At 46.9% G+C, this 22756-nt stretch overlaps 1 protein-coding gene across 1 annotated transcript in view; it reads left to right on the top strand.

Moving 5' to 3' along the window:
- SNX30 (sorting nexin family member 30) overlaps nt 1–22552 on the top strand; it is a 92838-nt gene extending 70286 nt beyond the window's left edge. Inside the window, 3 exon segments of the mRNA XM_023753223.1 lie at nt 7984–8070; nt 19408–19560; nt 21705–22552. Coding sequence (XP_023608991.1) covers nt 7984–8070; nt 19408–19560; nt 21705–21764 — 300 coding nt within the window. The 3' untranslated portion in view covers nt 21765–22552.
- The last annotated feature ends 204 nt before the right edge of the window (nt 22553–22756 follow it).

Below are 22756 nucleotides of genomic sequence, written 5' to 3'. Positions count from 1 at the left end.
ATTGCTGCTTTAGGTTGACCAGTTCTGGTGCTTTTCAAAAACTAAAGAGATTTCCTGGAAGATTGAGTCGGGAGAGAAAAACTCTCCTTCCTAAACAAAAGTGATTATAGATTGAGGCCCTAATTTCTTGAAAATATGAAAAAGTGGGATATAGAAATGTACGTGATCTCAAATGTTTTTTAAAAATTAGAAAGTGTAATATTAAAACTGTGAGATTCCTAGTGATAGCAGATTGAATACATTTTTAATCTTATTCATGAAATTGCACAAAAATGACACCAGAATGATTTTTTTTAAAATATACATATTTAGGCAGATGGGAGTGGGGGGTAGAGCGGTTCGGGAACGGGGGACGGGTGGAGGCGCTGGGACCGGGGGCGGAATGGTTAGTGCTGAGTCCTCTGGCTCCGCCGGGGGGCGAGTCGCCCACGGGTCGCTGATCTGGAACCTGCGGAGCGGAGCTTTCGGGTCTGTTTTAGCGAGGAGAATTTGGGTGGGAGAGCAGGTCATGCAGAGCTGGGGGCGAGAGCGGAAGTACCAAAAGGCCTGAACATAAGGGATTTCGGGCTATTTACCTGTTTGTTGGCAAAAATGGGTTAGGTCAGTTAAGATTCCGAAATCGAAAGTGCCGTCCCGGGGCCAGACGGAGCCATTGTCCAGAGCGTAGCGAGGCCATATTTTGGTGGATAATCGGATGAGGCGTCGCTTTCTCTGTTCCGTCTGATCATACCCTAATTCGCGCCAATTGGAAAGAACGCACCCTAAGGGTGTTTTGGAGCCCGGATTGGAGGAATTGCTGCCCATACTGATTCAGGTCCCGGTGGGAGAGGTCTCTCAAGCAGGCGTCCCGATTGGGAGAGAACTCCGAGGGGACAGGCCATCTCGGGGGTGTCCCCACCGGAGCGGCAAGTCTGGGGAAGACATCCCTGGGATACCTTACAGGAGGGCTCCCCGGTGCGACACCAGACAGGGGTCCCTAAGAACGCTGAATAGAACGGGCGGAAGCTTACCTCACCGCCGGGTGCAGATCGGTTTGGAGGCCGGCTGGTCCGATCAGGGAGGTCCTGGCCAAAAGGCATGGTAGACCTCCCGGGTTTTTCGGCACCAAGATGTCATATTTAATCTGAGATGTGAGATTTAATCTGACCGAAGCCAATAAATTGACCAAGACAAGCAGGGTAAGAGCGAAAGATCGCGTTTATTGAAAGCTCTCCGGTGAGGTCCCGCGGTCTGGGGGCACAGGCCCGGGGAGTCACACCCGCCTATGCCTGGCAGAGATTTTTTATGCTGCTGTTGGACCAGTCAGGTTTATCTGAAGTAGCTTGTGGCGGGTGATTTATGAGCCGGAAGTTTGTACAGCTGCACCCTGGCCATCCTGAGAAGTCTCCGGTGGTCATTTATTGTCCATCAGGAAGTTAGCACAGCAGGATGTGAGCACAACTGTGACTTGGTCGTTCCGGTGGGTCCCAGGGTGGCTGCTATTGTCTAGCAGGAAGTTGGCACAACTATGGCTCGGTCATTCTGGGTTGTTTGTCCAACTCAGCGGGTGGGATCGGGAAAGTCCCTATTTTCCCAGCCCCAGACCTTACATCTCCCTCTCCCTTTCTCTCTGAAATAAAAAAATACATATTTTTTAAAAAATAAAAAAATTAAAAAATATATATACATATTTATTGATTTCAGAGAGGAAGGGAGAGGGGAAGAGTGATAGAAACATCAATGATGAGAGAGAATCATTGATTGGCTGCCTCCTGCACATCCTCTACTGGAGATCAAGCCTGCAACCCAGGCACGTGCCCTTGACTGGAATTGAACCTGGGACCCTTCAGTCCGCAGGCTGACGCTCTATCCACTGAGCCAAACCACCTAGGGCCAGAATGATTTTTTTAAAAAAGCCATACACCTGTAAGGACAAAGAGTGATAGAAGGGGAGGCAACATCAGTACAAGTGGGGACTAGAAAGCAAATGTAGAGGTGAGGAGGGACTTAGGCAACCCAAACCAGCTGCCTTCGGAGCTCCCTGTGGGGTAAAACTAAGAAGCCACCAAGTTTACACTGTGGAACTTTTCAGAAAGGCCAAGAATTGGGAGCACCAAGAACCTCTGGGACTAACAGAAAGGTGGAGCTGACTAGAAGAATGTTAGGAGCCCAGAAGAAGTTAGAGCTTCTGATTCTTTTCTCACGGCTCATACCCAAGCCACGGTTCCTTCCCCATATGGCAGAACTGGAGGTAAATTCTCTGGAGGGGGTAAAATAGAGAGTTTGTGGTCACCGGACACAATTGAGGTAGGGACAAAAGTCCTAAAATCAGGATGTTAATTAAAATGTTACTGAATGTTGAGACTTTGGCTCTCGGCCTTATACCTTCCCTGCAAGGATTAGAAGAGCCTTTTCTTGAATATCTGGACAGGCCAGGAGAAGAGACTGGGAGATACTGATATTGGAGGGGAGGGGCAGATCCTCAACAGAATGACCCAGCAGAGTCCCTACAGAGAACTGTCAGCAAGCCCTCGATGTGCCGAGAGCTTTCAATCAGGTTTTCAGTGTTTCCATCTCAGCTTGTTAGACAGACAAAAGCCACCAACTATTTAAGAGAACATTCTAATAAGAATATCAAGGCCCTGGCTGGTTTGGCTCAGTGGATAAGAGCGTTGGCCTGCGGACTGAAGGGTCCCAGGTTCGATTCTGGCCAAGGGCACATGCCTAGGTTGTGGGCTCAATCCCCAGTGGGGGGCGTGCAGGAGGCAGCGGATCAATGATTCTCTCTCATCATTGATGTCTCTATCTCCCTCTCCCTTCCTCTCTAAAATCAATAAAAATATATTTTAAAAAAAAGAATATCAAGTAAAAACAAAGAAGAAAAAGCATATTGAGTGAAACATCATTGAGGGAGAGGAAAATTTCCAGGAAAAGAAATCATTAATATCTTCAAAAAGAAAAAAGATATCTTAGCCATAAATCAAGAATTTTTAAAACCCAGAGAACAAAGAGTACATGGAAATTAAGATCATTATAGAAATGAAAAAAAAATCAATAGAAGAGTTAGAATAAAAAATTAAGGAAATCACATATAAAGTGAACTGAAAAAACAGATCGAGGATTGGAGAGAAAATATATGAAAACAAGAGGACTAGACTATAAAATTCAACATCTGAATAACTAACAGAAGTGCCAAAAAGAGAAAACGGACGTTGGAGAGCATCAAAGAAGTCATTCAAGATAAGAGATGAGAAGTGAAGACATAATGTGCTACTGCTTGTGCCTGAAAGATGAGATTTAGGGATGCTTTCCCCTGACCCCTTCTACATTTTTCTTTAATTTCCAAATTTTCTGTAACAACTATCTTTTAAAATTAGGAGGAATGTATGGTTCCAATATTACCAACTTTGTCCTAGAACATTGAACTCACAGGTTATCCTGTTTTCAATAGGATAAATGTGTAAAAGGAGCATGTTGAAAGGGGCAACTTAAATTTAATCATCCTATATAATAAAAGCCTAATATGCAAATTGTCCCCTCAACTGGGAGTTTGACCAGAGGACAGGGCCGGCCGGCCAGCCACAGGAAGGGAGCCCCTGGTTGGCAGCTGGCAGCCACTAGGGACCCTACCCGTGCACGAATTTCATGCACTGTGCCTCTAGTTTAATCATAAATGACGTTACCAGTACCAAGTCAGACTCATTTTCCTGCCTATAGGAAAATGCTCTCCTAGAGAGCCACCCAGAAACAGGCTATAGGGCTGTGTTCGGTATTTGATTTTTATTAGCACTTGAGCTTCTTTCTTTCATACTAAACACTCATTTTACATGAATTCCTCTGGGGTCTTTTGGGCTGTCAGCCCCTGACCAGAGAATGAACCATTCTGTTCTTAATTCTCTACGCATGGCCAAGCTGTCCCTGCTGCTTCATATACTTTCTCACCCTGCATCCGAATATTTTGGAGCTTAAAAACCTGGACTTGGGAAGGTTGTTCTTTTTTTTTTTTTTTTAATAGCTGCTCACCTATTGCATTGGGGCTAGTTTTGGACTGCCTCTTTCTCCCCCTACAAGTTTGTGAGCCCACAGCTGCCCCAGAGGAAGGTATGAGCATGAGCACTGGGGGTGGAGAGGGGAGTGTTGAGCTTTCCTGTTGATACTAACCACTGTGGCACTTTCTTGGGAAGAATCCAGTGGAGATGTTGAAAGCCAAACCACAGAAGGTTTCTGTAATCCAACTCCCAGACACTTTTGTCATTGTAGTATAATGACTGTTATTAGTTTCTGGATAAAACACTTGGATGACAAGTATTATGTTTCCATTGCTTAACTTTTATTATAGAAAAATTCAAACATATTCAAAGTAGAGTGAAAATATAACAATTCCCCATTGTACCATCAGCCAGCTCCAGCAGCTGGCCACTCATGGTCCATCTTGTTCTAGCTTTGCTCCCACCCACTCCCAGCACCCACCCCTGTGTTGTTTTAAAGAAAATCCCAGATATCATGCTATTTCATACAAAAACATTTAGTACATAGCACTAAAATACGAGCATTCTTTTGAAAAAGAAAGAACCGTGTCATCATCACACCTAAAGAAATTTCTTTTTTTATTCTCCTCAAATATCCAGTTAGTGTTCAGTTTCCTCAGTTGTCTCAGATGCTGTTTTTATATATTTTTTCCAAATTGGGATCCAAATAAAATCCGTACATTTTTCAAATATTTTCAAAATCCCTCCCCATCTATTTATTTTTCCTTGCAATTTATTTGTTAAAGAAACAGAGTCATTTTCCCTCTCTGTATTTTAAAATAAGGTAGTGAAATTCCATATTACTGGGAACACTTTGAAATCACGATGAGCTGCTCCACATTAAAAAAAATACAAGGTTAAAAAAAAATATAGGGTTCAAGAGGGATTGGTTCCATGTTGTGAATTAAAAGTCACGTTGTCCCCGAGGCCCTCCCTGGCCACCCTGTGAACAGTCCCGTCATCTTCCAAACCCCGGGCACTTTACACCCCCCTCTCCTCTTCCACTTTCCCCCCGACACCTGGCTCTGCATGATTATATTTTACTTGTGTACTGTCCACCTACCCTCTATGTAAGCTCCATGAAGGAGAGGGTTTTGTGGTTCTGTTCTCTGCTGCATCCCCAGCACCTGGGAGGCGAATGAGGAAGCATTGAGGCAGCACAGAAACGGGGTGCGGATGGCTGTGGAGAGGAGGTGCCGGGGAAAGTTTCTCCACACGCGCACGCCACCACTCTGGTTTCTGGTGTCACTCGATGCAGAGATCCCTGTGAAGTTCTGTGGGAAGCTCAGAGGATGAGTACCTTTTGCTGTCACTCAGTGATGGGGACACTCTGCCAGTGCCGCCTGGGTCTCTTGTCCCTTTCACCCCACTGCAGGGTGAGGCCTGAGCTGCCACTGGCTGGTTGACCAGTGTGGTCAACAGAGCCAGTGTTTGGGTGGGAGACCAGTCCTTTCAGACCATCACCACCAGTCTGAACAGGGGTGGTGGTGGTACACCGATTCTCTTGCTTCAAAACGTGTTCCCCCACCTTTCTTGTGATTGGCCTGCAGTCAGACTGGTAAACCCTGGGTGAGTCAGCACTACGGTATTAACCAATGGCTGCCTCAGCCGGTCCCTCCACTGGACCTTCGCCTTCTCCATAGAAAATGGGACAGTACCCTTTCAGCCCCGCAGGGTGGTTGCGGCTTTCATTGTTGTGAGTTTTTCCTGCTGCCCAGTGATGTGTGTTTGTGTGTGGGGGGCGGGGGTATCAGCCTGCAGAAGGCAGCGCTCTGGCCTCGGGAGAAGCAAGGGTGACAGTGACTGAGCAGACAGAGGGCAGGGAAGGCCCGAGCTATGCAGGGAGGGAGTGTGGCTGAATCTTGAGGCCCTCGCCTGTTGTGGGGCAGGGCGAGGAGAAGCGCTGGGGCTGTTCTCTCACCATCCCTCCCCTTCTGGCCACACTGACCGAGGATGTGTTACAGGGGCCACTCATCCGCGTGCCCACCTCTCGACTGGATATGTGTGCTTTTTCCCATAAGGTGTGAGGCACCCCATGAAGGCAGGCTGTGGCAGTGATCAGAATCCTAGAGCCCCTCCCTGCTGTCTCATTGCCCCTCGGGACCACATGTGTGTCTCCAAGGACAGCATCCTGCTTACATCTCTGGGATGGAGACTGTGATTTTTATTGCTGCTGGTATCAGACTAGTGCATTTAGGATGTTTTCTGGGCTCTATGAAGTCCAGAAAGGACCCCTGATTGTTTTGTTTTGTGGTTCTCTAGTCTTATGCAGCCAATCGCTATAGGTGACTAAGTTTAAATTCAAATCGGATACAATTAAATAAAAATTAAATCCAGTTCCTCAATCATACGAGCCATATTTTAAGAGCTCAGTCAGCACATGAGGCTGGTGACTACTGTGTTACATTATAGAACATGCCCTTCGCAGTGGAACATTCTAGAAGGCAGTGCTGGAAATCTCTCTGTCCAAGGTTGACGACTGTGGGGAGGGAACTCCCAAGAACATAGGAGAAAGATGAGTGGCAAACAATGGAAAATAAGCCATTGCAGGTTTGACCTCGTGTTCTCTTCTCACGGTAAAACACATCTCTAATAAACTCTTACTTCGGGGTAAGGCTTAAGGTTCCAGGTGTTGAATTTCCATTCCAAGGCTGTCCCCAGAGTGCTCTTAGCCATGGAGTCACCACCTTTCAGCACGTTGTCAGGGACACAAGCTGCTCCTCCAACCCCCAGCTTAGCCAAGAAACGGCTCCTTCCTGCCCGACCTCGCACTCTTCGGGAACATCCCCATACTGTGGAGCAGTGAAAGATTGGGAGCTTTTATAGCAACATGACTTTGGAATTAGTGGGGAAGGACATTCTTACCACTGTTAGTTTGCCATTGTAATTCTATGAAAAGGAGAAAAGAGAAACCCTTGTATGAAACAGATGCTTCCCTAGAATGTCAACTGCATGCTTTTCTGGTCTGCCTGTTGGTGTCTCAGTCGAAGAGCCAGGCCTCCGTGATCTAGGGAGACACTCACGCTCATGGGTGAGCGTCTCCTTCAATTTTGCATCCTGAGCACCTGGTGTGTCACTGTAGCTCCGTCCTGCTGCCTCTCTTTGGGCCCATTTACCACGCACTCTGGCAGGCTCGCTGTCAGACATCCTGGACTTGCACACAGCTCATGGAGCACCTGCAGCCTCGCACTGTGCCTGCACCTCTCCCCCCTCCGGAGCCCCTCAGGTAGGGACTGGACCTCTTGGCTCTTTGTATACCAGGCCTAGCATGGAGGACATGTAAACGGCTAATGGATCAGTGAGCAAATCAGTCTGCCAGGGATCCACTCTCTTGGCTTGGACTTTTCCATGAACAGTTCAGAAAACCTCGTACATTGTCACCTGCCAAGCTCCACATTTCTGCACAGCGCCATCCTCTCAGCCGAGAGTCCTCTCATCACCATGGCGATGGATGGGCACTGGTCACCCCGCCTGCCCTTCCCCGGAATCCTGTCACTTTCAGAGTCAGGCCGAGTTATCTCACTAGAAAGCTGTCTCAGAATGGTTCTCCTCTCCTTAAAGTAGAAAATCAGTTTGAAAATTATGGATAAGACTGTATTTTCTTCAAATATAGTAAAAAATGTTTCTATACATGGTTATTGTTTCCTCCTGGAATTGGTTTGGGGATAAGTCTTTAATCTCTCTCTCACCTAAGCTCATGGCTTAGGAGGCCTTTTGTACCAGCTTTGCCCTCTCTCTTCCCCAGTTGGAAAATGTTTGCATGAATTAATACTAGTAAACAAGTTTACAACAACAAAAACTCTGCCTCCTCCAGAGTCCATGCCGCATGTCACGCACAGCCAAGCTGTCCCAGGAGCACGTGGCTGGGCCTGGGCGCCATGGTTTGGGAGGAATGGGGGTGAAGACACAGTCCCTGGGGCTTGGAGGCCCCGTTGTGAACTCTGTGTGACATGCCTCCCCTTTCTGCCTCCCACAGAGCGTGTTGAAGAAGAGGGACCAAGTGCAAGCGGAGTACGAAGCCAAACTGGAAGCCGTGGCTCTGAGAAAGGAGGACCGCCCCAAGGTCAGGGAGCCCCCGGGGAGGGCGGGCTGCTGGGGCTGCACCCTGAAATCCCCGCTGGAGCCCAGTGAATCCTGTCCCTACATGGGGACCACGGAGGTGCTCAGTGCCAGCTGGGCTGTGCTGCTGCCATTCCCTCTTTTGCTCTCTTTCGGCCTTATTTCTGGGTGCTCCTCATGTGTCCTGGAGCTTGAGTTTTCTGATTTTTCCTGGGATTGATTTTTCTAACCACGGCCAGTTCCTCTCTCTCTGAATGGGATTGAGGAGAAGGGGGAAGAACGGTCTAGATCAGGATTCTCAATCCATGACGGGAAGGTATAGAAGCTGAGAGGAGGTGCTGTGATTTGTGTCGAACACTCAGGATGAGTGTGTCACACTAGCGTGGAGAGTTGCACGTGGAGCAAGCTGCACACTGGTTATGCACAGTAGCACTACCGCGTGGTTGGATTGGGGGAAAAGCCAACAGAAAGTGCTCCTTCAGGACACAGTTTGAGAAGCACTGATCTAGTTTCCGATGCCGTCCAGCTCCAGGGCGCAGGGTCTAGGTCAGTGACGGCGAACCTATGACATGCGTGTCAGAGGTGACACGTGAACTCATTTTTTTTTTTTGGTTGATTTTTCTTTGTTAAATGGCATTTAAATATATAAAATAAATATCAAAAATATGTCTTTGTTTTACTATGGTTGCAATATCAAAAAATTTCTATATGTGACACGGCACCAGATTTAAGTTAGGGTTTTTCAAAATGCTGACACACCGAGCTCAAAAGGTTCGCCATCACTGGTCTAGATGGAGGCTCACAATTGTTGTACCACCCCCATTTGTTGTCTCTCTCACCCCGCCACCAGCCAGGATTCAAAACGAGAGCAATAACAGCTAATAAGCAAGTGCTTAGCACTTTATATTTGTATTGTCTCATTTATGCCATATAACAGTCATGTGGTTCAAGCACCATCTTTATTGAGCAAACCAAGGCCCAAGGTCAAACAGCCAGCAGGGGGTCACACATGGACTTTAGAACCTTGCCAGCTATTGTGATGTCACTCTGCTCCTTTTTGTTTGTAATTGGAAGGTGTATTTGTTTTTGAAAAAGGGGTGGGGTAGGGGATGTTATTAGATTAATAGCAGGGGCCCCAGTTTCAGGGACATAGTTTGACAACAGAACTGTTTGTTTGGGTTTCCTCCTCTGCTTTGGTTCTCATTGCCTAGAAAGAACTGGCTTTGGGAATTTGAAACCAAACCTCAGAAATGGCACACCTGACTCTGTACAGTACCTTTATACCAGGTATGTGTATTGCTTCACATAATCACCCCAGCCCTCACCAGAGGGAAGGCACTGTTCTTTCCCCATTTCAGGGAACAAGGGAACAAGGCACAAAGCATCTCAATAAGTTGCCTATATTTGTTTATGCCAAAGATCTTGACGCAGCAGGCAGGCAATACACTTGTGGCACTGCGTCCTGTGTCACCCATGGTGTCTACACAAGAGAGTGAAGGCTGAGTACAGAGAGTACAACTATAAAGCCGGGGACTCTTATCAGTGGCCCGGTGTTTGCAGCTGGGACTTGGCCAGAGAGCGAGGTACCCTCTTCTATACTGTGTGTCTGGAGGGAGGAGATGATGGGAATACAGCTGTGCACACAGCTGTCCTCTACCTCCCAGCTGCCTGTCCCATTGACCAGTCTGGTTGGCCCTGTGACATTCTGGAACATGGTGCTGTCTGCTGAGCCCATGTCTCAGTCTCATTTAAAGGAATGACACAGAGCCCTGGCCGGGTGGCTCAGGTGGTTGGAGCATCATCCCATACACCAAAAGGTTACAAGTTTAGTTCCTGGTCAGGGCAGGTACCTAGGTTGCAGGTTTGACCCCTGGCCGGGAGATGTATGGGAGGCAACCAATTGATGTTTCTCTCATGCCAATGTTTCTCTCTTTCTGTCACTTTTTCTCTCTCTCAAAATTATACAAACATCCTCTGGTGAGGATGAAAAAACAAAAAAGGAATGACACAGAATACTGTGTTTATATATTTTAAATTTTCATTCTTACAATTTAGCTCCCAAATGTAAATATAGATGTTACTTTTCCTGGCCAGGGAGGGGAAGGGAGATGGCAAGTCCCGCCACTGGCCTACTTTGCAAGCTGAGGACCCTATATTTAGAAGATGTCACTTAAATAGTTCTGTCAGCATCCGTGCCTGCTCAGCCTGAATACAAGCTTTCTCAGAGGCTTGTTTTGTCATTTAGTATATGTCTAGTCCTGTGTGGGACAGTTTTTTTGTGAAGACAGGAGCCAAAGGGTGTGAACATTGGTCCATTTAAATCTTGATTATGCCCTGGCTGGCTGGCTGCAGAAGTTCACACCTCTGCTGCCCATTCGAGTTCCAGTTGTCTCTAATAGGAATGCTGAACGTGTTTGCTGAGTTTGTGGTCATGACTTAAAAATATTCTTTTGTCTAAACGTATTTTTAAGGCATTATTTCTTTGTGTCCTCAGGTTTCTGTTTTCCCACTCCTCCTGACCACCTATCCTCCCAACCACCCTTCAGCAGTAGACAGACATCTGGGAAGTGAATGGCTAAAGCTTTTGCTGTGCTTTGTTTTACGTGTTTGTTTGTTTTTAAATATATTTTTATTGATTTCAGAGAGGAAGGGAGAGGGAGAGGGAGAGAGATTGAAGCATCAATGATGAGAGAGAATCATTGACTGCTGTCTCCTGCATATCCTGTACTGGGGATTGAGCCTGCAACTGAGGCATGTACCCTTGACCAGAATCGAATCGGGGACCCTTCAGTCTGCAGGCTGACGCTTTATCCACTGAGCCAAACTGGCCAGGGCATGTGTGTTTTTTTAAAAAATATGTTTTTATTGATTTTCTTAGAGAAAGAGGAAGGGATAGGGATAGAGAGATAGAAACATAGATGAGACAGAAACATCATCAATTGGCTGCCTCCTGCATGCCCCCCACAGGGGATCGAGCCCACAACCGGCATGTGCTCTGACCAGGAATCGAACTGGCAGCCTCTTGGTTCCTGGGTTGATACTCAACCGCTGAGCTACACCGGCTGGGCTGCTTTATGTGGTTTTGAGCTTCACTCTCCAGAGCTCCTGTTGGTGAGATGAAAGTCAAGATATCAGGAAGTGGTCAGGGCTGATTTTACCCCAGGTCTCACTGAGTTCTGCTGTAAGTTATTGAGGGAGCAGATTGTTCACAGGCCCATCACAGGGATGAGGGAAGGAGAGGAACGATGGGGAGTTTTCCCAGGGGAAGGTCCAGGTCTGAGCACGTTAACAGAAGCCCGGAGAGGGGCTAGGGGCTTCTTGTTTTGAAGTGAAATCTTGAAAAGTTGCTCTGAAGACTGAGGAAAGTTGATTTTTGTGAAGCCACAACTAGTAGCAAAATCTGACCACTTCTCCATCACCCAGAAGAAGGAAATGGCCTTGTGGGCCTCCGTGACCTTCACTTCGAATTTCACACTGGAGTGGATGTCTGGAGGATGAAGGAGGGAGCCCTGTGGCCCCAGCTGCTGGGAGGCCTCTGCAGTGAGGGAAATGTTAGTGTCAGAGAATGTAAAGTTTTGCTTTGTGTTTAGGTTGAGGAAACTCAGCAGACTCCGCAGTGGTTTGTTCTCAGGCAGACGGAGATGAAGCTTTGGATGGCGTATGCTTGGCTTGCCTCATCTTAATTTTGAAGTTGGAGAAATTATAGGCTCTTAGTAGGGGCCGCTGCCTTGGGCTGGATCTGTCAGAACCACAGGCGTGTGTGAGCCTGCGAATCTGACCCCCCTTACAAGCCATGAGGATACCAGTGCTACTGCTGGAAACAAAGAGGGGCGGGAATTGCATTTAAAATGGGACAGGACATACCTACCCTAATGTGAACATGAGGGTGGGCCGTGGAGGGAACTTGCAGTTTATTCTGCATTTGACTTTTCAATGCTAATATTGTCAAGTGTGGCTAGTTTAACAAAGAACAAAGAAGGGATGCCAAGAGAGAAGGCTTTATAAAAATCTGACATTTATCTTCAAAAGGTAAAAGGGTGGGGGAGGGATGCTCTTTTAGGCCCTGACCCATTGGTGGTCTTGAATTGGGTACTGCCAAGTGTCGGAGCTTTGGGAATGTCGTGTTGTTGTATTGTACCCCGCTCATCACACAAGGACGCCTCAAGAAGTCGAATTAAGGAGCCACATTTATTTCAAAGCCGGGACTACGAGGGGGAAATGCTCTCCAAATCTCGTAGTGCCCTCTTGGCCGAAACATCAGACTTATATAGGCAAATATCACAAAGGGTACTGATTACATCTCGAGGTTTGGAATGAGGAACCTGGTTTGCAAAAAGCAGTTTGTTACAGAAGCTTAGATTGAGCAAGTTAGCTACAAAGATTAATTATAGTTTAGGATCTTGGGACGACTGAGTCAATGGAAACACATTATCTGGAGCCACTGAGGCCATTTAGAGTAATTGTGCTGTCATGGTCTCCAGGTGCAGAGGAATGTGTTTCGAAAGACCAGTAAGATCACTATCAATGGGGGTATTCAAACCACAATCAATGGAGTATTCAATCAAATCGGATAACTTATATAAGTTCAGAAAATCAAAATAACTTTTCTATTATTTTAGCAAGCAAATAATAACAGAAGCCATGTCAGCAGGGTTAAAATATTAAACAGCAATTTTTACCCAAGCATGGTTGCTACCATGCTTCATTGTCAGTGTGGAGGTGAGATGGTGTGTCCCGTGATGGGGGGTGGAAGCAGAAAACAGGAGGGACTGAGCTCTTGCCTCTCAGGTTGAGCACAAGTAGAGAGAGCTTGGGGTCACTTGGACAGACCTCGCCAAGGCTGTGGACAAAGCTCTTAGGACTACAGATCTGGGTGAGTGGAGATGTGCCAGGAGCAAGAACTCCAGCTCTGAGGTGGTAGATGGGAGCGAAGAGACTGGAGAGACTGGTCTGCAGACCCGGGAGTTAGTTGAGTGAGTGTCCTTGTTTCCAGGCACTTCTGCCAAGTGAGGACAGACAGGCCTGAGGTTTCCAGCTCTCCCTGCAGCAGCCTTGATCTCAGCCTGGGTTCGAAAGCCAGACTAATGAGGCAGAGGTCACCTCAGCCAGAGAAGGCGGGCTCTGTCACCTCCCTTATCTTACTTAATTCCTGCCTCAACCCCTATGGGTGTGGTGGTTCTCATCTTACAGGTGAAGAGCCAGGATTCAGGGGAATTACATACATAGTGTATGTGCCAAAGCTAACAAGTGGTGGAGCAGAAATTGGCCCTCAGTGTGTCTTGCTCCAGAGTTGGAGCCCTTTATTCCTACTGCTCAGCTCCCAGCAGTCTTTGGGGAGGAGGGTCCTGGCTTTTGTGTATAGATGAGTACCAGAGGGACTGAGGGAGAGAAAGAATTGAACACTCCATTGATGGTCTTCAGTCTCTGTGTCTGCTCGCTTCTTTCAGCCATGACCAGATTATCTGAAGTCTCCTCTGTTCTAGTGTATCTGCTCTTGACTCACCTGTGTCCTTTCTTCTCTCTCCTCACTTGCCATTCTCTGAAGTTTGTTTCTTTTTCTCCCTAAAAAAAAAAACACCAAAAAAAACAAAAAAAAGAGCCCTATCCGGTTTGGCTCAGTGGATAGAGCGTTGGCCTGCAGACTGAAGGGTCCCAGGTTTGATTCCGGTCGTGGGCACATACCCAGGTTGTGGGCTCGATCCCTAGTGGGGGGTGTGCAGGAGGCAGCCGATCAATGATTCTCTCTCATCGTTGATGTTTCTATCTCTCTCTCTCCCTCTCCCTTCCTCTGTGGAATCAATAAGATTTATTTTTAAAAAGCATTCTTTCAGGGCACCCAGGGCTTCTCAATCTTGACCCTATCTCAGTGTTTCCTCAACATTTTTTCATCTCACAGCTCACATAGAAAATGAACGTGTTTGTGTGGCACACTGGGGTAAACAGATCGGTTGCTTGAAGCTGGAGGTGAGCAGCCTGGGACTCTGGCTTCCCCGAGGGCTGGGGTCAGTGTTGTTGTCATTCACACAGAGCCCGTTAGGAAGCCCCGCCCCGCCTTTCACCCAGCAGCATGCGGCTGAGAAGATCCCATCTTGAATTGCTTCTGTCATTGGTCCTGGCACCTGTCCCATGGCAGCCATGCGTCCCCTCTCCCCCAGGTTTTGGGATCATGTCTGTTTTATATAACCTTTGGGGACTTTTCAATCTACCATCATTGTGGGAGCAGATAATATGACATCTGCAGCCTACCTCCAAGAAGGACACTTGGGTAGGGATTTATATCAGGGCCTAGGAATGCCAGGTACATGGAAAGGACTCAATACATTTAAAAGTGAATGTTGTGTGGCCTTACATTACCAACACACACAAATGCTTTAACCCCCTGTGACCCTTCTCTCATCACTTCAATAACCCATATCCTGTAGTGGATGTTCTCATGAGAGATAAGGAACCCGATAAGAAAAATGCAGTCTTGTTCTCTGTTTAGAAGTTTTTCTTGCCTTATGAGGTCTAATCTGGTGATTTTTTTTTTCTTGGTGGCTTGTGATAAGCAGCACCCAACCATTAGCATTGGATATTGCCATCTCAGCATCCTTCAGACACAAGATAGCACAACTAACAATACCTCAGTCAGAAAATTAAAACATTGCGATAAAAAGGAATGCTGGATGTTTCTGGTCAGTGAACTGATTGTCACAAAAACACTGTCCTAAAAGAAACAAAAGCGAGAAGAATATGATCTTGAGCCTCTGATGCCAAAGGCCCTCCTCTTGATAAAGTTGGACAACTTCAGTAGCTAGTCATTTCAGGCAGCTCACCCTAATTCCTCTTATTCTCTTATTTTTAAACCCTTCTCTTCCCCCTCATCTAACCCCTCTATCCATCCCTGTGTTTCTAGGGCTCTGTTCTCTCTGACTCACTTCCTGCTTCTGTGCCCATCTTTTCTAGTGACCTTTGCTGCTTCCTTTATTAGCCCTATAAATGTAGGCTTCTCCATGAGTTCTACCCATCGACCCTCCCTTCCTCAGACTCCTCTTCTATTCCCTCATATATTAAAAATTTTAAATCATGGCAAAAAATAACAAGATTTATCATCTTAACCATTTGTAAGTGCACAGTTCAAATGTGTTAAGTAAATTCACACTGTTGTGTAACCAATCTCTAGAACTCTTGTCATCTTCCAGAACTGAAATTCTTCCCCCACTAAACAACAACTCTGCATGTCCCCGCTCCCTCTGGTCCCTGGAAACCACCATTCTACTTTCTGTCCCTATGAATTGGACTACTCTAGGTACCTCATATAAATCAGACAGTATTTGTTCTTTTGTGATTGGCTTATTTCACATAACATAATGTCCTTAAGGTTCAATCATGTTGTAGCATGTGTCAAAATTTTCTTCCTTGCCCTGGCCTGGTGGCCAAGTTGGTTGGAGTATCATCCTGTACACCAAAAGATTGCTGGTTCAATTCCCAGTCAGGGCATACACCTAGCTTGCGGTTGGGGTGTGTATGGGAGGCAACCATTGATGTTTCTCTCTTACATCCATGTTTTTTTCTCTCACCCTTCCTCTCTCTCTAAAATCAATAAACATATTCTCAAGTGAGGATAAAAAAATGTCTTTCCTTCTTAAGACTGAATAATATTCCACTGTTTGTATATACCACATTCTGCTTATTCACTCATGTGTGGGTGGGCACTTGAGAGGCTTCCACCTTTTGGCTATTGTGAATAATGTTGCTATGAACGTGGATGTTCAATATATATCTTGGAGACCCTGCCTTCAGTTTTTTTGGGGGGTATATACCCATAAGTAGAATTGTTGTATCATATTATAATGATCTTTTGTTGTTGAGGAACTATCACACTGTTTTCCATGATTGTGCCATTTTTCATTCCCACTAACAGTGCCCAAAGGTTCCAATCTCTCTACATTCCCGACAACACTTTTTATTTTCTGTGTGTGTGTGTGTGTGTGTGTGTGTGTGTGTTAAATAATAAGCATCCTAATGGGTGTGAAGTGGTCTCCTTGTGGTTTTGATGTGCATTTCCCTAATGATTAGTGATGTGAAACATCATTTCATGTCCTTGTTAGCCATTTGTGTGTCTTCTTTGGAGAAATGTCTATTCAAGTCCTTTGCTCTTTTTTTTTCCCTTTGCTCTTTTTAAAATCAGGTTATTTATTGTTGTTAAGTTATTTCAGCCCCCTCTTGTGGAGCGCAGGTCTCACTCTTCCCGTGGCTGCAGCTACCGCCTTTATCTGGTCTGTGGTCCTGTCCTTTATCCTGAGCCCTACAGTGGACTATTGCTACCCTAGTCACCCAGACTAGAAAGAAACTTCAGGCTCTTCTCTGACTTTCTATATCTTATATCTCATGTGCAATTGGCCAAGTCTGTCAGTTCTGTCTGCACCAGGTTGGTCTAAACTATCCCCTCCCTCCTGGAGTTACAGCCACTGCCCGGTTCCAGGGTGCCAAGGATGATCTATGACAGTCGAGTTTGGTGTTGACTCATCTCCAATCTCTGGAGAAATCTTAGGTGGGGTAGCAAGGGTGAAGAGTGACATGAAGTTTGAAAGACTATATTTGATTATATTATAATAGGTTATATTTGGAAAACAAAAAAGTACATTTTTGTAAGACATGGAATAAAGCTCAATAAAATATTCTGACCTAAGGAACTATGTAAATGAGAGATTGTCTTTAATGAACTTTGATTTATAATGTTGATACTGACCAGAATGAGCAAATATTTATTGAGTGTTTAATATATACCAGGCACCAAGGGGTTTATACATTCTATCTCATTTAACCTCATATCAACCTTGTAAGGTGGAGAGTATTATCCAGAAAAAGAAGTTGAGGCACAGAGAAGCCCAAAGTTACCCGTCTAGCAAGTGGTAGATGTCGTATTCGAACTCTGGAAATCTGGCCCCATAACTGTCTATACAGTTGGAGGAAGCACAAGGCTTTCTATTTTCAAAAAAAGGGGCATGAGGGAAATGGACCCCAGAAAACCTGGCCTTCAGGAAGAGCCCCAGGCTTATGCCCCTCCCCCACCAATCTCACCAGCTGGAGTTCTCTCTCTGTGCCTTTGTGGGTGGGCACTGTGGCCTGTGAGCTGTTCCAAGGTAGGTCTAGGTGCTGTCTCACTTCTGTCATTTGCACGTACTGTCACTCTAGAGTGCCCTCTCCCCAATTGTCACACTTCTCTGAAGAGTGGCCTCAGTGGAATTTCTTCGAGGAAACCCGATCTGTTATCCTAGTTGGACTCGATTTCTAGTTCCGCCTTACATTTTGCTCATCACAGGGCTCTGAGTGCAGTGGGAGCATCTTCCCAGGTAGATTGTAGGCAACTTGAGACAAGTTTGCCTGTAGAGACCTAAGCACTTTCATATTCCTCACTGCCAACTGGGGAGTATGTTGTGAGAATGATGAGTTAAAAATATTTTCTAAAGCCAGGCTGGGGCGATCATAAACTCCAGAGCTGCAGTCCTGACTTGACTTTTTGTGGGTCAACCAGAGCGTCCACCCCCATGAGCAGCTCCCCTTTCCTGTGCAGGAACTCCCCTCAGTCAGAGAACTGAGCCTTCCTCTTCTCCCTGTGCCCCCCAACGAGGTTCTCTTTTCAGAGCTTTACTTTTCCTCTTTGCTGAAGTAGTTTTGCTAAGCAAACAGGAAGTTGCTCCCATGCACTCACTCACCCACATGCTAAAATGAGCAGTGCCCACGAGAGGAATAAGGGAACTGGACTGCGCCTGCAGGGAGCTGAGGCCTGGCCAGAGACCCTGGCCCCCTAGGTGTCCATGGGGCCAGTTGACTGGACGTTTATGGGGGAATGGCTCCAGTGCAGCAAAGCCAGGGCACTCTTGTTTCAGTTTCCCCCCTGAGGTGGCCAACAGTAATGGGTGAGTCAGCAGGGAAAGGCAAGGATGAGTGACTTCAGGCATGGCATCAGAAGAAAAAGTCAAGTTTGTTTGTAATTCCAGAAGCTTCAGTGCTTTGAGGAAGGCTCCTTTCCCCCTCTAAAGAGAAAAGTTCTTTCCTTTCGAGTTGCCTAGGATGCCTTGCTGTCTCTTTCTCTCCGACTCATCCTTGTCTCACCCAGGTTTAGTTTCCATGCCACGCACTCGCAAATCCCCTCACCTAGGCTGCTTTCCTTTCCTTGCTCCTGCAGCCATCTCCAAGCGGTCTGGGTGGCAGATGGCCAATGCCCTCGGCACTTTTAGAAGCTCTGAAGGTGTCCAGCTCCCTCAGGCTTGGCCTCACCATTATTGCTGTTTCTGGGTTGGCTCCTTGCCCATAAGGCCTGAGCATAAAAATTCCTTGGTTGGTAAAGAGTGACCCTGAAGATGACCCACAGCTTGGAGACTTTGGGGTTCACAGGAGCCGGCACACAAAATGTAGACAAGGCCTTATTTGTTGTTGGGAAGCTTTTGGCAGGTGGGCGTTGACCCAGCTTTGGGCGCCTTGAACCCCTGGCCACCATCAGGGCCCAGTGGAGCTCTCGAGTTAGGAGAGAATCTAGCTTTGTGCTTTGGCAACCAGGGTAATAATTTCCTGTTACCTTTTCATAATATTGGGTTCTCTGTCTAGATGTGTAGGATGGATAAAACTCACCAAAGCAAACTGGAAGTTGTGAAATGCAGACTTTGTTCCATTTTGAGAAGGTCTTCTTTAAGGAAAAACTTGAATTTGTATTTCATATTCGTTTGACATGCATACATAATTTTTCTCTTACTTCCCCAGAATTGCCTAACTTTAACTTTTCCTTTTTTTGGTGATCTGCTATCTTGGGGAGCATAGATAAGTCTCCAGATTATATGTAATGTAGAGTTCAGAAGAGGGAGCTGGCCAACAGTTGTATTATTGCAATTAATTCTCTGATTAATGAGGATAGACATTGTCAAGCATCAGAACTAATGCAATAGTTCACTTGATGTGGGAGAACCTTTTCTAGTTTCATTATTGGACATGGGAAACTCACAGGGCAATACCAAATCCTGCTGGCTATTTGCAAAATCTACACACATTTTTACATTTTAAAAACAGGAACCAAAGATATATGACTCTGCTTACCATGTTTCTTCTTTCTGTTTATAAATGGGGTGGGTGTTTCCCACAAGTCCCTTACGCTTGGATGGGTTTGAAGATTTGGGTCAGGGTGGTCTTTCAGAGTTCCTTCTTAGACCTGAAAACAATGGGCTCTGCCTTCGGGTAAATGCCTCCAGAGGAGAGAGTGGGTCTATGGCATTTTCATGTAGTGATTTGGCCCTTCCCAACTGTGTGAGCAGAGCAATTTGGGGCATGAGAGACCAGTTACACCCACTTCTGCATCGCCCTTCAGGTGCCCGCGGACGTTGAGAAATGTCAGGATCGGATGGAGTGCTTCAATGCTGACCTGAAAGCCGACATGGAGAGGTGGCAGAACAACAAGAGGCAGGACTTCCGGCAGCTGCTCATGGGAATGGCTGACAAGAACATCCAATATTATGAGAAGGTAAGGGGCACGCCGAAGGACCACAGCCCTCTCATTAAGGAAGTATTTCCCATAGGCAGAGAGAGCCTTTAGGGAGGGCCTGTCAGAAACCCAGAATTAGGGATCCTGCCGGTTCCAGCTCCTTCCCTATTTTACTTTATTCTTAGCAACCCCTGCATGTCTGCCCAGCTGTGCTTGATGTGGTGCTGATTTGGGGAGCAGAACCCCCACTGGGGTTTCAGTTGCAGTCACTGCTGAAGGAAGTGGTTTTCTCTACCGTGTCCTTTGGCCCTGGCAGCTCGCCGCTTCCCAGAATCAGTCAGGCCTTAGCGCAGGGAAACCCCCAGTCAGTGGAGGCTTGGGGTTACATTAATGTGGGTTTGGGGTTACTTTAATGGAGGCCTTGGGGTTACAGCTTAAAGGAATCACCTGCTGTGGTTCTAACTCCAGGGGTTCCTCACATCCATTGTGCCATGGATCCCTTTGGTTATTTGCTGAAGCCTGTAGACCCCTTATCACAATCCTGTTTTGTTTTGTTTTTAAAACAGACTTTAAATACCTTTTAAAAAGGCATATAGAATTACAAGGGAAAACAATTAAAAACAGCTATTTTCATGAATTCCCTTCTATCACAAATAGGGTCACTGTCTTGGGACCTCATCTTGGCTCCTACGTACATTTAACAAACGCTTTCTGTGTATCTGCCGTGTGCAAGGGGTGGGTACACATTAATAAACAAAACAGCAGGACTCCTGCCATTAAGGAGCCCTCAGTCTGGTGGAGGATCTGCATTGGTACAATAATTCCACCACTGCAGAGTGAGGGAAAGAACAGGAAACTGTGGGAGAAATTACTGGGGGCATAATTCAGATTAGGGACGGGAAGGGGCAAGTGGAGTGGGCAGGAAAGGCCAAACTGAGGAAATGGCATTTAATCTGATTCTCAGAGACAAGGACTTGGGGAGTAAGTATTCCAGGCAAAGCGAACACCATATGCAACATATGCAAGGTCGGAAAAAGCGTAAGCATTTGAGGATTAAAAGGAAAGCTGATGTGGCCTTGGATCCATCGCTGACATAGAAGGATCCTTAAGGGCGAGAGCAGGACCCAGAATGCCTTGGACCCCGCCCTGGTCTCTGGTTTTGAAAGTGAGCTCTGCGTCCGGCTTCTTCTCCAACCTCAGAGTCACCAAGAAAGAGTAGCAGGGAGTGATTTCACCGCTCTTGACCTAAGGATGCCTCTTTCCTCCCATCTCCTCTGAATTCATCCCCAAGTGACTCAGCACAAATTCCCGGTTCTAAGAAAGGCCTTGTGTGATTCCCCTGTCCGTCCCTCTTTGCAAAAGACTTCTCAAAGGGAAAACCAGTTCGGCTGAGTAGGGTGGTCTCAGAGGAGAATGCCCAAGTTGTCTACGGGCCTGGGGTGCACGGAGATTGGTATAGTTGGAAGAACTCTCGTTTTGGAGTCATGAGCCTCTGCCATTTATTAGCTGTGTGTCTTGGGCAAGTTACTTAACCTCCTGGGTCTCATTTTCCTCATCTATAAAGTGTGTGTGTGTGTGTGTGTGTGTGGTGAGGACTACTGATAGTGAATGTAAAATACATGGCAGTGTTGGACATGATGAAACAATAAACACAGAGTTCCCTCCCACCATTGTCCCAGTTGGGAGCTCCTGGAGCCGCCATACAAGTAAAAGTGAGGCTGGTGAGGAAGAGCGGGTTTCCACCCCCCCAGAGCCAGGTGGCTGACTCATTCCAGTGTGACTTACAGCCTTATGCAGGCACCACCCATACCTGGAGCCATGTCCCCGTCCTGGCTGAGAACCTAGGGCCTCATCAAGGGTTCGCAGCCTGGTCTCTTCTCTGCTTTTTGAAGGGAAGGAATTTCTTTCAGTGACTCCATTTCCACTTACTGGATGTGAGCATGTAGTATGGACAGTGCATTGCGACCTTGTACAGACGCTGTGTCCTTTCGTAGAAATGGGGGTGAAGTGTTCAAAACCAGCACCTGTTACCTCCTCCCTTGCTGGTAGTTATGGAAAACGCATGTGGGCATCATTAGACAAGGTCACCCAGCAGGATCGGCAGGATTAGAGCAGAATTAAGAAGCTGACCCCGAAATCTGAAACCCGATGCTGATACTCCGTGCCCCGTGTTGTTGTTTCAGTGCCTCATGGCGTGGGAGTCGATTATTCCACTTCTACAGGAGAAGCAAGAGGCCAAGTGAGTTCCTTCTGGGGACAGAGGCTCTTCTACCTACACAGGGCACGGCATGCCATCCCGGAACGTCCCTGCTGTGCCAGAGAGCAGGCACCGAGCAAGCAACCACAGAAACATCTCTCCTCGTGTATTTCCTTCCCTTCCCCACCTGCCTTTGTCTGACAGTTGTTTTCACTTAGTATTTATTCCCTGGCGGAGGTGTAAGGCTATAATCATCTCTCAGCAGAAGCAGCAGACCTCCGTGCTGTGAAGGAACCTATGACACGGAACACTACGAAGATTCGAAAGCGAGGGACCAGACATCATCAGTGGACCCTCTGACATCTTGTCACAGTTTCCTGTTCTGGGACAGCGGAGCTGCCTGTTGCGGAAGGGAACCCGGGCCCCGCTTTTCAGGGATGTGAGGAAGGCACACACAGGAGGCCATTCTTGCTTCCCGAGGACACACAGCAGCTCTGGACTGACCTCTGTGGGCAGTGACATGGCCCAGCCTGGCAGGAGGTGTTGGCACCTCCGTGGAAGGTCCTTAGTGTACAGTGGCCTGAAGCCGTGTGTGGCCTGCTGCCTGCTCGTGATGAGTGGTGCCTGTTTGATGGTTCCTGGTTCCCGTGGGGCCATTGAAATCAGTGTCTAAATGCATCCGAACTAGAGCCAGCCAGCCAGCGTCCTTGTCCTTACGCGATGCCTCGGGGAGCTGGAGGATTGGGCTCCCCAAACTTGTTTCTGACACTAGAATGCGGAAGATTGGAAACTGTTTTTGTGTAAAATGAAAAAAAGGTGCATTTTTCTCTGTGACGTCCTTCCATGTTGTTGTTTTGTTTGTGAAATGTCATCAAAGTAGAGAGTAGGCCTGTGGGGGAGTGGCTATAGTCTCGAAGTCAGGGTAGCTCCCCCTGTTGTTGAGATCATGGGGCAGATGCCGAGCCCCGCCTCCCACATCTGCTCTGTGCAATTGCCTTTACCTCACCAAAAAGTCCTAGTTTAATGTTTCCTATTACG

The sequence above is a fragment of the Myotis lucifugus genome, unplaced genomic scaffold, assembly GCF_000147115.1.
Source record: "Myotis lucifugus unplaced genomic scaffold, Myoluc2.0 scaffold_43, whole genome shotgun sequence".
NCBI classification, from domain to species: domain Eukaryota; kingdom Metazoa; phylum Chordata; class Mammalia; order Chiroptera; family Vespertilionidae; genus Myotis; species Myotis lucifugus.
The sequence above is the reverse complement of the archived record's forward strand: the minus strand, read 5'-3'. Positions and strand labels throughout refer to the sequence as shown.